The sequence below is a fragment of the Pteropus alecto genome, unplaced genomic scaffold (assembly GCF_000325575.1).
Source record: "Pteropus alecto unplaced genomic scaffold, ASM32557v1 scaffold46, whole genome shotgun sequence".
Taxonomy (NCBI): Eukaryota; Metazoa; Chordata; class Mammalia; order Chiroptera; family Pteropodidae; genus Pteropus; species Pteropus alecto.
In genome coordinates, this window is record NW_006439231.1 from 2,851,417 (window position 1) to 2,864,298 (window position 12,882).

At 30.9% G+C, this 12,882-nt stretch overlaps 1 protein-coding gene across 1 annotated transcript in view; it reads left to right on the top strand.

Moving 5' to 3' along the window:
* The window catches only part of EPHA5 (EPH receptor A5), a 157,165-nt gene that overhangs the window by 73,451 nt on the left and 70,832 nt on the right, over positions 1-12,882 (top strand). Inside the window, exon 4 of the mRNA XM_025050049.1 lies at positions 4,899-5,004. Coding sequence (XP_024905817.1) covers positions 4,899-5,004 — 106 coding nt within the window. The remainder of the gene's footprint in view (positions 1-4,898; positions 5,005-12,882) is intronic.

Sequence of the window (12,882 nt, forward strand, 5' to 3'; positions counted from 1 at the left end):
TTTCTACATTATTTCTAGAGGAAAAGAAATGTCACTCAATTATTTTTACTACAAACATTTATTAGTAGATAACATTTTAGGGCTGTTCTGCCTTCTAGGTATTAGTGTGAAATTTTATTTTTACTTGAGTATGTGTGTATATATATATATATGTTTGCAAGAATTTTATAAATGGTATTTTCTTTGTACCATGTATCTTTTAAATACCAACCCCCTTTGACCTTCATAGACTCTTTTCTGCATGGAATTCAATACAAGAATATAATGAGCACCTATTATGTACCAGGCTTTGTTAGGCTCTGGAAAAATCACCATGGGTAACACAGGGAATTTACTCTCCAGAGACTAAGATGCAATCTATTTAAACTGAAAAATGGAATATTTGTTACAGCACCATTTTAGGATCATAATTTTATTATTTGAAGTTTTATTTTATTACTCTCTGCACATCAAATGATTTTTCACTCTATATGCTCTGAGTGACTAAGATAACTTTATGGGGCAATTACTCCTTTCTTGAGGTATGTAGTCTAATAAGGAGTTAAAGAAGATGCATGTTGATAATTAAAGTAATTCTTCTTTTTCAGAACTTCTGTAACATTTGTGTTATATGCCATTTATTTGACAATTATTTGACTAGTATTTTATGTGATCATTTAAATTATTTTATTGGGTAATTATTTGTTTAATATCAAAATTTAGTTTTTCACATACATGTATTATTTCTGCAACACAGTCTAAAAATACTTGAATCCAAGAATTGTGGTAACTTAAGTGTATCTTTTTCTATTAACGTAATCAATAATTTTAATTTGGTGGATGAGTATTAACTGTTTACTCAATTCATAATACCGATGCATAATGATGCATAATAATGATGCATAATAATGAAAATTTATTGTTTATTAATTTATATTATACTTCAGTTATAAAATTGAAGTGTTTTCTTTTTCATCTACATTTGGTGTTGCCACTATTATACATATATATTATATGTAGATATATATATATATTTCATTTACATTGGACAGGTGGGTAGTGATATCTCATTGTGGTTTTAATCTGAATTTCTCTGACGGGTTACAATGTTTAACAAGTTTTCATGTTTTTATTGGCCTGCTATAATGTTTTAAATCTCCCCACTAATGGTTATATACTCATATTATGTATCAAAAATTATAACTTTGATAGGATTATACTGATCGAGAAACTTAATAGATACTTATTGATGTGGGAAACAGATCCCAAATCCAGTAAAAGACCTTATAATCTGACTTTAACAAAATCTCTTCACAACAATAAATAACTAAATATGTAGCTAAATATCTTCATAATATGATCTTACAACCAGGAGTGTGAGAAGCAAAATGAGGGAAAACAATGTCATTTTTCAACATATGCTTCCTTAAAGTTTCCAGGGATGTTATAGATATATAATGATTTTTTTAAAAAGATAGATTATTATTTACTAAAGAATATTAATTTTCATGACTGATATCCTTCTAATAAGTGTGTTACAGTTCTCCAAAATTTTCTTTTAAGCATTCTCAAAACATTTTTAGCTATTTATCCAAAACTACAGTATAAATCAACTAATTCTTAATAAATAAGCATAAGATAATGAGAAATATGATTGATTACAGGCTCAACTATTTAACAATTAAAAAATTTAACAATATATCAAAAATGTAATCATGAATCATACTGGGTTTTCAAAATTTTTTTCTGCTGCTAAAGAATGAACGAATATGAAGACATTGACATTACTCTATAAATTCTATGTATTTTCAACTTAGCTGATATAATTATTGATGCTGTCAGGGCAAACAAAAAATAAATAAGTGAGGTGAAATTTGATAAATTGTTTTTTATTATAAACAGCTTACAAAGTAATCAGTATATATGAAATAGTCAATAATTAAAAACAATCAAAGAACTTAGAAAATGCTGCAAATTAAAGTGATAATTTTGGATTTATCATTTGAGTATATAGAAGAAAGCAAAGAAAACACTTAAAACACTGGGAGATTTGCATCAAATAGGTGTCGGATAAAAAAATGTAATGAATGAGGAAAAGCAAAAGAAAGACAAAAATATTTGGTAATTAGTGGGCAAGTAGGGGTTAAGGAAGTTCAGTGATAATTACAAGAGACCAAAAGAGATTGAAATAGTTTTTTTTTTTTTTTTGGTTTGATTATTGTATGCTTATTTATTGATGTGTTTTTATTAAAGCTCTTGGGGCTGCAGATGTGGTATAAGGGCCAAAATCTTGCTTATTTTTATGTAAAAATAAGATTCAAATAAAGGGCAAACAGTCTACTTTTAAAATAGAGTGATGCTTTGAAAGGAAATAAGAGCTGGAGATATAAACTTGGGACTCTTCAACTTATAGTTAACTGATGCCATGTACAAAGATGCATATGAGAGGGAAAGACAGAAAAAAAAGAAGAGAGATCTGTGGAGGATCAGGAGCCAGCATTCATCAGGAATTGCTCACACATGGATGTGGGAAGAGAACTTGGAGCCAACGGAACTCACAGAGAGATGCTTCAGAGTGAGAAAAAGAATATGGCTCATCTGATATATAAACCAAGAGATGTAGACTTTCAAAGATGACGTATATGGTCAATAAGATCAAATACCTTATTATTGTGTATGGTGAGACAAATGGAATAGTTTTCACTGTGTTTATCATATCATGTATAGAACTCAAAAGCAGAAGAAAAGTTTTAGAGATAATTTAATAATGTTGGTTTTCAGAAGATAAGGCTAGTTCTAGATAACTCAGTCAAGATACTGAAAAATAGAAAATAATGTTGGCAAATAAAGCAGGAGGTAATATGTAGAAATAATATTTGCTATTTACTTAAGCTCACCAATAATTGAAGCAGTATACTAAGTGCTTTATATATGTTATCTTTAATCTTAACAAATTATAATGAATCAGGGAAAGTATCCCTATTTGGAAATTAATGAAATGAGAGTTTATGAAGTTAAACATTTTACCTTGGCCTTTCTGTCTAGTAAATATTGAACCTGTTTTCAAATTCAAATTAAACTAATATCTGTAAGGTTAGGTATAACAATTTATTTTCCCCAAGAGATATTTCTTCAGGCTTGTACATAGCAGAGAAGTAGCCTGTAAAAGAATGTAATCTCCTTCTGGGTGGAGACTTTTGAAGGAGCAACAGCCTAGAGACAGGAAGGGCTCTAACAATGGAGTCAGGTAAAACAGAAGATGATTATGCAGTTATATTAAACCATGGAGTTCAGACTTTATAGCTCTCTTTTATCCATAAAGTTTAACATCACTAAAACATGAGAAGTGGTAGTGGACTAGTGCACTGAATAAATGAGAAAGACTAATTGGGGGAATGATTTTGTTAGATAATTAATAAGAATCAAAAGTGTTGGAGCCCTATCAAAATAACATGAAACTTATATGAGCTATGTCTGCATGATTTTCTCTAGAAACAGTGCTCCTGCTAAAAGGAAAGTTAACTGAGAAAAAACAAAAGTATAAGTAATCTTAGTTTAGAGATTAATAAAACATATCTTAGGGAGGGCTAATAGTGATAGCGGAGTAGCTTTGTACCACCCTATTTTTACTGCTTATCAGTATTAAAATCCCTACCACAGAACTCAGCATCAGATAATAAGAGAAAACAGGTAAAGAGCCATTAAATTGCAACTATTATCCAAGAAGAGGTTGGATAAGAGCATAGATTTAGATTGTAAATAACTGTCTTTCTTTACACGAATGAACTGTTGATGATATTAGACTCTGAAGATTGGTCTGAAAAGGTTGAAAGTGTGGATCAACACAAGAAGATGGTTAGAGAGTCAGTCAGCTTTCATTAGAATCAAGAGAGAGGTACAAAATAGAAAGAGAAGTGTTCAGATGTCCAATACTTAGATGGAGCCAAATGGAAAGTATGGTTTTTATTAGTCTTGATGACTTAAAATTTATCTTGGGAGTGAACTAATGCTACTTTGAATTTATCAAAAAAAAAAAATATGTCATTAAACACTAAGATGCTAGGGATCCTAATGAGGTTTTCTGGAGAATATCAGTAAAACTTATTTTGCTCTAAATATTTCTTATTTTAATTAGGTTTCATCATCAGCACAACAGAACCATTTCCTTGGTTATTTAGGTATAACTATCTAATCTTGTCCATATTCCTCTTATTATGCTAATTATATTGTTAAAATATAATATATTTTATCTAAATCCATGCATTTTAAAGAAAAAATCATGTGAACGAAATTAATCTTACTCCGGACTCTAAATTCCAAATGTATGCCTTAATGTTTTTCAAAAAGCAGTCCTACTTGTAAAGTATACTTACTGATTATATTCTGCTTGAAGAAACGGTGTTTAAAATTATATTTTGAATAATGATATTATACTTTACCTCAGAGGTCATATATCATTTTGGACTTCAAACCAACGTCCAAAAATTCTATCTAAGGTAAAGACATTTTTTTTTCTAGAGACCAGTCACAGTCAAACCCTAAAAATGTCAAATCTCATCTACTTAGCACTTCCTATTTAGATTAAGGTGTTTGAAATAGAGGACTAAATTCCATTTTATCATGCAAACCTAAGATCTCTAGATGAATATTATGCAAACAATTACCTTCATTTTTTATGATGACAACGAAATAATCAGTGACTTAGTGATTCTTTTAAATTTCCATTTGGAAAGTAAATATTTTCTCCTAAAAATGTCTTTTCAATTACACACTTTTGAGAAGAGATATTAGAGGAAAATCTCAGCCAAGTGTGGATGAATTGCTTAAACCATGCATTGATTACCAACTATTAAGCAGCTCTTATTTGAATTCATATGATCACTTTAACCACAGGCTCCATTTTCTGTGTCTTCTATTAGCAGTTGCAGCATCCAGCGATCAAAGCCAGATTCCTATAATTGCTGTGTCTGTGACAGTGGGAGTCATTTTGTTGGCAGTAGTTATCGGCTTCCTCCTCAGTGGAAGGTAAGAGTGGAAGCTGTGAGTTTCAACTTTTGCAGCTGATCTCTTCCCTACCTTGATCTGACCATTTGGCTGTTAAGCACATCCCAAAACAAATCAGGCAAACAATATATCAGTAGATAACCTCAATGTATGATGTATTTTTTAAGCCTTGTCTTGTTCCTGTTAGTGCTAACTTTTAAGCACACAGTTTCTCTTTTTCAGGTGTGGTCTCTTCACCAAAAATAGTATGAACTTGTTATTCTTTATTCTGTCATTAATATAACCACATCTTTGTCTGATATAATTGTTTTCTTTTTACCTGAATTTTTTTTTTTCCTCTCAAAAGCACTTATGGTTGCTTGCTTCAGTTTTAGCATTTGGAAAGGCCTATGGCTATGCCTGGTCGATTTAGAGGAATAGGACTAATAATTCTAGTTAGCCAGCATTCTGTCTTACAGAGGGTGATGGATGCAAAGCAGACACTCTGGCAAACAAGCATTTTGAGAAATAACCAGCCCTTTTTTTTATGACTGCTTTTATTTTCAGCTTCTGAATGATTTCAGCCTGACTACATCAATCATAGTGTATACCGATTTAAAGTGACTTTTATAGAATGTTATATCAATAGATATATTAATATGTGTATTACATATCTACATTTTCATTTTGAACAAAAATAAAATAGGTAGAGCTCCAACAAGAACTTTTGTTGGAGGTATTGCCTGACATTGAGCTGAGCATAATCAACTTTACTATAAACAAACAAACAAACAAATAAAAACATGATCGTACTCTATTCCTACAACAAACATTTTAATTTTTCCTCCAGGTCACCATTAGACGGCATATTTAATAATGACAGCTGTCAATTTGGAAATGTTCCGGTATTAAACTAGTATAGAAAACTTGATGAAAGCCTTCATGGAAAATATTTTAAACCTGTACAAATATGTGGAATGTACTATAAAGTCCAAAAAAAGTCAAGAAATCAATATTCATATTGATTTTGTTACTGCTCTACTCACTTTTGACTCCTCAGCACCTATTTAAGTCATAAATATACAGAATTAGGTACTTTTCAATATACTGCATATTGGATCCTGGAAATATCCTTAAATTACAGCAATAATTTATTTTAATAAAATATCTTTTAGTATCTGAAAATTTCTTCTTCTAGTTCTCATTTAAGAGTGTTTAAAGTTTTCTTAAGAATATATGTAGAAATGCATCACTTACATTTAATGTTAGAATAGCAGCAATACATTTTTAGAAATTCTAGATGGGAAGCAATTTGTGTTCTGTTGAGGACAACTAGCCCTAGTCAGCCAGAAGGCTAGCTATCTAGTGCCCCACTGCTCTCATCTCTGAAGTCACCTGCAGAAAATGTTCTACCTTTGTCCCAACTTTTTGGAAGATAAGTTAATTCCACCAGTCTGATCATAAAAACTTTGCTGAGATTTTGATCGAATAAGGTAATTTAGCTGAGTGAATTGTAATTACTAAGAAAACTACCATGTGATAATATGTCTTTTCTACTGCGAAAAGGTAGATAACTATGCTACATTTGAAGAGCTGGTTTATAATATAATTTCTTTACAGCTGACTAAGATATGAGTTTCTTCTTTCTTTCCAATAAATCCAGAAACATTGGTTGTATTTAGGGACATGGGGATCATAAAAAATAATACATTTTATTTGTTGGGTCAATACTTAGGAGAAATGAATAAAAATGGAGGAATGAGCTAGGGTGTAGAATCCAATAAATATATGTGTTTAAGAGTTTTTTAAAAGACATATCAAATATAAGAAGAATTTTATTGTAGAATTAGAATACTATATTTCTTTTACCTAAGTATCATTGATGTGAATTTATTGATGACAAGCAGCTATGGATTCTTGCTTATATGTATGTGAATTAGCCCATTTCTCAAAAAATTTTCTTCCCTAATATATACATAAAATTGACTTAAAAACAATTAATTTTGTTACATCTGAAGCATTAGGCAAAGTGTTTAATGAAAAGTTCAATTTACCTATTATTTGGTAACTGAAGGATAATATAGCTTTAACATACACATACACAAATTCTACATACACACACGCAAATTCCATATGTATCTGAATTTGCTGTACAAGAATAAATAAATTATAGTACAATTTCTCAGTTATGCTAGAATCACATCTACACCCAAGAGACAAAGTTTAATTGTCAGAATAACTAAATCCAAGGCTTAGTAAGATACATTTTTAGATGTATTGTCTTATAGAAGCCTATTATTTTTAAAAAATCTCAACATCTTGTACATTTGTGCAGTTTATCTATATTAATTTTTTTCCTAATTTAATTTTATAACACAGCCTATAATGCTGAGGCTAAGAATTTACAGTTTACAGGAAAACAAATTTTACCAAAAAACAATCTGAGATTTCTATTTTTTTATTAGCAAATTTTTGAATGAGACTTGTATTACTTCATTTTGTTGAATGCACATTCTTGAATTTCAGGGAGCATTTGTCATATGATAGAAACATCTTTGTTTTTTACTTTTTACAAAAAAGTTATTGTATTTGTATTATATAAACATACTTATTCAAAAACAAAATTATATGGTTGTGAAAGACTTTTCTCATTCAAAGCAATGAACTTTGTAATTTTTGTCTGGACTAAGAAAATCTTATGTACCTTGTAGTACCTAGAGTATCCTGAACTCAGTAAACATTTGTCAAATGAAAGAAAAAACTAAATGAAGAAATATCTCCAAAACTTAACAAAAATTTGGGAAATTATCTTTGAGTACTAGCAAATTGTTGAAAAAAGCCTGTTCTAGGAATGGTCTAGGGACATTGAATTGTTTCTCCCTCCTTTCTGTACCAAAATATGATTGATAAACTCACAAAAATATAATGACATTGAGACATACTCTCACATAGAACTTACTCTCTCATCACTTTTAAACTCTTGAATATAATATAAACCAGATATTTGCTCCTAGGTAAAATGTCTTTTAATTGCAAATAATTTGACTCCTCAGTGGTGATATAAATTATTTTTATATATTTCAAAATTATGAATATCACTTGTATGCAATATTTGTGGACAATTTATATCATCCTTTGAGCCCATGAGAAAAGTATATCTTGAAGATCCGTATTCACTGACAATTTCTTTTTTCATTCAGACCAAAGAGAAAAACTGAGAATTATAACATGCTAAATACTATGAGACTAATTTATTAAAAAAAAAAAACAACAACACTCTTTTATTATAAAATACATTTAAAGATGAAAAATAAGTTAAATATAGAGAATACTCTTTTTAGGGTAAAATTGATTATGCAGAAAACTTTTGAAGTCTTCCTACCTAGATACTACGGTTTAAAATAATATTGACAAGCATTGATCTTAAAGGAAAAGGTTCTTTTTTAAAAATGGCAAAGAATTATAACATCTTAGAATTCTATCAGTTTTAGAATTTGTGTGATCTTCCTGTTTAAAAGCGCTAAATATTCCATAGAGCATTTTGTGGAGGGTTCAGAATCTCCTTTTGACTTTCTTTCTTATTAATTTTAAATGATGTTTTCATGATGCTACAAAATATTTGACATGTCCTCAGCAAACTAAGAGCTATTTACCCTGGGATGAATATAAAGTAAACCTCCTGATATGCACCGCATGTTTTAATTGATTTTTTAATTTTTCTCATTTATTGATAATGACATTGCACATTGATAACTTTCTTGTTATATTATAATTTTGTGTTTTTTCTCTTTTATATGCTATTTTATAGATATAACTTATTTAATCATTCTTTCATGAATGATTGTCGTCTCCACCCTCTTCCAATTGCATGTTTGAAAAAAGTCTCTTGTGTTCTTCCCCTTTCTTTCCTTTGAAGATGATCATTAATATTATTTAGTTGACATTTCTTTTTCTGTGTCCTTATTTCACACTTGAGCTTAATTCTGAACATTGATTATTGGACACTCTTTAGTCTGATATAAAGCTTAAATAAACAGTATTTAACAGTACAGAAAATACACAATTACATGTTTGAAAAAAGTCTCTTGTGTTCTTCCCCTTTCTTTCCTTTGAAGATGATCATTAATATTATTTAGTTGACATTTCTTTTTCTGTGTCCTTATTTCACACTTGAGCTTAATTCTGAACATTGATTATTGGACACTCTTTAGTCTGATATAAAGCTTAAATTAACAGGATTTAACAGTACAGAAAATACAAAGGAAAAATTTTTCAATGGACAGAAACTATTTCTTCTTTGAAAATAGGCATCCTGAGATTAAATAATACATTTTTAGTCCCACATTTCTGATCTTTCATCTATTATGTGTCCATGAATCTAATTAAATTTAAAGAAAATTTGGAGGTTTTTTCCAATTCATTTCACATGTATATTCAGAGGTTAAAGACACACACGTTACGCACCTGTACATCACACATATTTACATGTTTTTGCATATAAACACAAAAAAGTTAAACCTATTTTTCAATTTTAAAATTGAAAAACAAGACCAAAATACCTATAAATCCCAAAGAGATGAGAGGATCCCTCAAGCTGCTTAGCCTTGAATGTGATTTAAAGACTATTCGTAAATGACTTCAACGCTACGGTGTTCCTGAGATGATAAATTTTGTCTTAGCAGTGGCTTAATGCCTGTAAAAATGGGTTAACTATTTTCTGGGCAAAAGATCTTCACCTCGTTTGTCCTAGTGAGGTTCAAATTGTATTGCTGGACATAAAACTGCTAAATTCTATTTCCCTTTGTCTTTCATTAAACAATTGAATGTCAATCCACTGAAATGTTTTATAGTTTTCTAAGGCCAAAATTGTTCAGAGGTCAATGGATACTGTACTTTGAGGCTAATCTATCAAAATTAAATACTGATACTGTATTAGAAATTTAGAGAAAAAAAGGTTGATTTTATATATGTGTGTGTGTGTGCATATATATATAATGCTGCTTTAGGTTTTTTTCATTACTTGAAAATAATATTTAAATTTAGCCTTTTGTTTCTTAATGTATAACAGGTTGTAAAATGACATATTCTTCCCAAAGATCCATTACAAACATATATTAAGCATCTACTGCATATCAAACACCAAGTTCCAGGGCATGTGAAATAAGGCAATGTCTTTTTCTCAAAGTGTTTCCACTTTAACTTAGTGGAGTTTGAATTAAATCATTCCCTTCATTGTAACTTTTTTCTTGGACAAAAATGATAATGATTCATTAATTCGAGAAATATTTGAGTTCTTATTACATGCCTGCCTCGGTTCTTGTTAGGAAAAACAATGGCTTGATGGTAAAATTCACTAAACTTAGAAACTATTTTTAAGCTAATTTTTTTAAGATCACAAATAATTACGCTGGCATTTTGAATGCAATTATTTAATTGAGACAAGTGCCAGATATTTGACTACATGTGATATCAAAGCATAATAACTTTTTAAGTGAATAATTTTATAGAGTATGAAGTACTCTGAAACCTTCAGAAAAGCCTTCTTGCCTGGTGGAAGTCACACAATAATATTGATAATTATAAGGATAATAACTGTGGAGCATGAATTACATACTACCTACCTACTATGATGCACTGCTCCAGGGGTTTTGCATGTTATACCTTCTACTTGATAAAATTATATTCTTGCTATTTCTTGAGTATTGTAAAAATAGTCAGTCTTAAGGCCTTGCACTGACTCTTCTTTCTGCCTAAAACTGGCTTTCTCCTTTCAAGTCTTCTCTCAATCTCAACCTCTCAACCGAACTTACTAAAATCATGACCCGTGATTCCTTCAGCTGCACATCAGATCTCTACTAGTCTGATTTGACTCTTCATGACACTTATTACCATTATATACCATAACACTTATTACCATTATATATTTATTTTTTTCTGTTGGTATTTTGTCTGTCAACCCTCCTAGAATATAAACTTCAAGATGGCAGGTGTTTTTATCTGTGGGCTTTTTCCTCTTTCTGGGAAAATGTCTAGAACATAAATAGTTGTATACACTTAGTTAGTGAGGGCCTGAGGTGTGAAATCAGCTCTGACTTTAGGGCCCTTACTCTTCATCAAAAACTCCCAATGACTTACAATTATTCAACTATATGATGTGGGTGGAACTCTGAACCCTTGCGTGCAAAGTCACTGATTCTCTACTGCTAAAAATAATGGTATTAACATTTAAAATTTTCCAAACTGATTGGTAATATGAATAAAATAACCTTTAGAAATTAATGTAAGTGATAACTTGACACTAATGTAAATAAGAAATACATTGAATTTAGTGAATTCTCCCTCTGCCCTTCACTGCCCTTCACTCTGCCCAACTGTACCTGGTAAGTTATATTTATTCTAAAATCACACACATTAAATATCACCAACTCCATACCATTCCTGATTTTGTGAAAGCTAGTTAATTTCACTTCTGCTTTCCTTCAATTTTTTTTTTCCAGTTGAAATAGTTTTAGTTCATTATTTTATATATGTCTCTCCTGATAGACATGTGCTCATCTTGAACACACACTCTGACTGGTTCTCAGTGTATGCCCTATGACTGAAGTAGTGAAGCTAGAGTTCAAGACTCATGAAAATATGCTTCAAATTACTTTTCCAATATTATCACTATATGTTTTTGACCTGACTCCTTTGGTTGCATGACAGAAGCTAAATTCAAAGTGACTTAATCGAAAAGAGAATTGTAGATCATATAGTTGAAGAGTTCCAGAGATTTTAAAAATGTCCAAAATATAGGAACTTATAGATCCAGGTGCTAAAATAGCATCTGTTATGTAACTGGAGATGCATGATTAAGAATGTTCTGGCAAAAAAGAATGCTCTGGCATAAATATGGTATTTATGACACTGATCAAAATGAGGTTATTTAGGTAGAGCCTGGGGACACTCCGATATTGAGAGGTAGAGTGAAGGAGAAAGATCCAGCTAAAGGAGACCGAGAAACGGCCCCTAAGGTAGAAGGAGAGCAGACGATTGTGGGATCACTGAAGGGAGAAAGTCACCATATTGAACCCAGCTCTGACTGTAGTGCTCTGGCCCTTCACTCTCAGAGCTCGTGTGGTACAGGCTCTGACAGGAAGCTGACACCAAGCTCCACAGAGTAAATCAGTCAGTAGTAGCACTGAGACCTTAACTAAGAAGACAATGGAGAAATTACCCTGCCTGGCCCAGCACAATAGGAACTCACTCTTGGCTCTGAAGATAGGGTCAGTCTCCAATCTCATGAACTGAGAATGAGAAAAGAGGATCTCACTCTGTGCCTTTTTCATACCTTCTGTTTTAACTCTCAATATTTAAACCTTACCCACATATACATATGAAAGCTCACATAAATCATTCTTTCTATCATGAGACCTTCCTCTATTCCCTTAGACAAAGCATCTTCTCCTTCCCCTGAAGTCTCAGAACAATACATCAGTATTTCTCATGGAATTTAACACTTTCAACCACAAATTATATAGTACATTGAGTAACCATCTTCTCTTTTCTGCCTGCCAGAAAGTACTTAGAGGATAAAGACTTTTGTGGCTCTCCCAAATAACCTAATTGAATGAATATCTCATAAATTATTGAATTAAGTTAAACTGTGCATCATTCTCTATTTGAAGTGCTTTATCTCATTTTTCCCTACTAATGTTAGTTTGGAAAAGGAAAAATGTTAGAAACTCTGACATAAGACCGATAGAATACCTAACCTATAGATGGGCTTTCTTCCTGAATAATGAAACTTTTGGTACCATTACAAAGTAAATGTAATGATTTAAAAGAACTATTAAATAGGAGTTCAGAAATCTTCACTAGCTTATATTATTTATTTGACATCTAAATATGTAAATGCCAGTGTGTTGATGCACCTGGTGA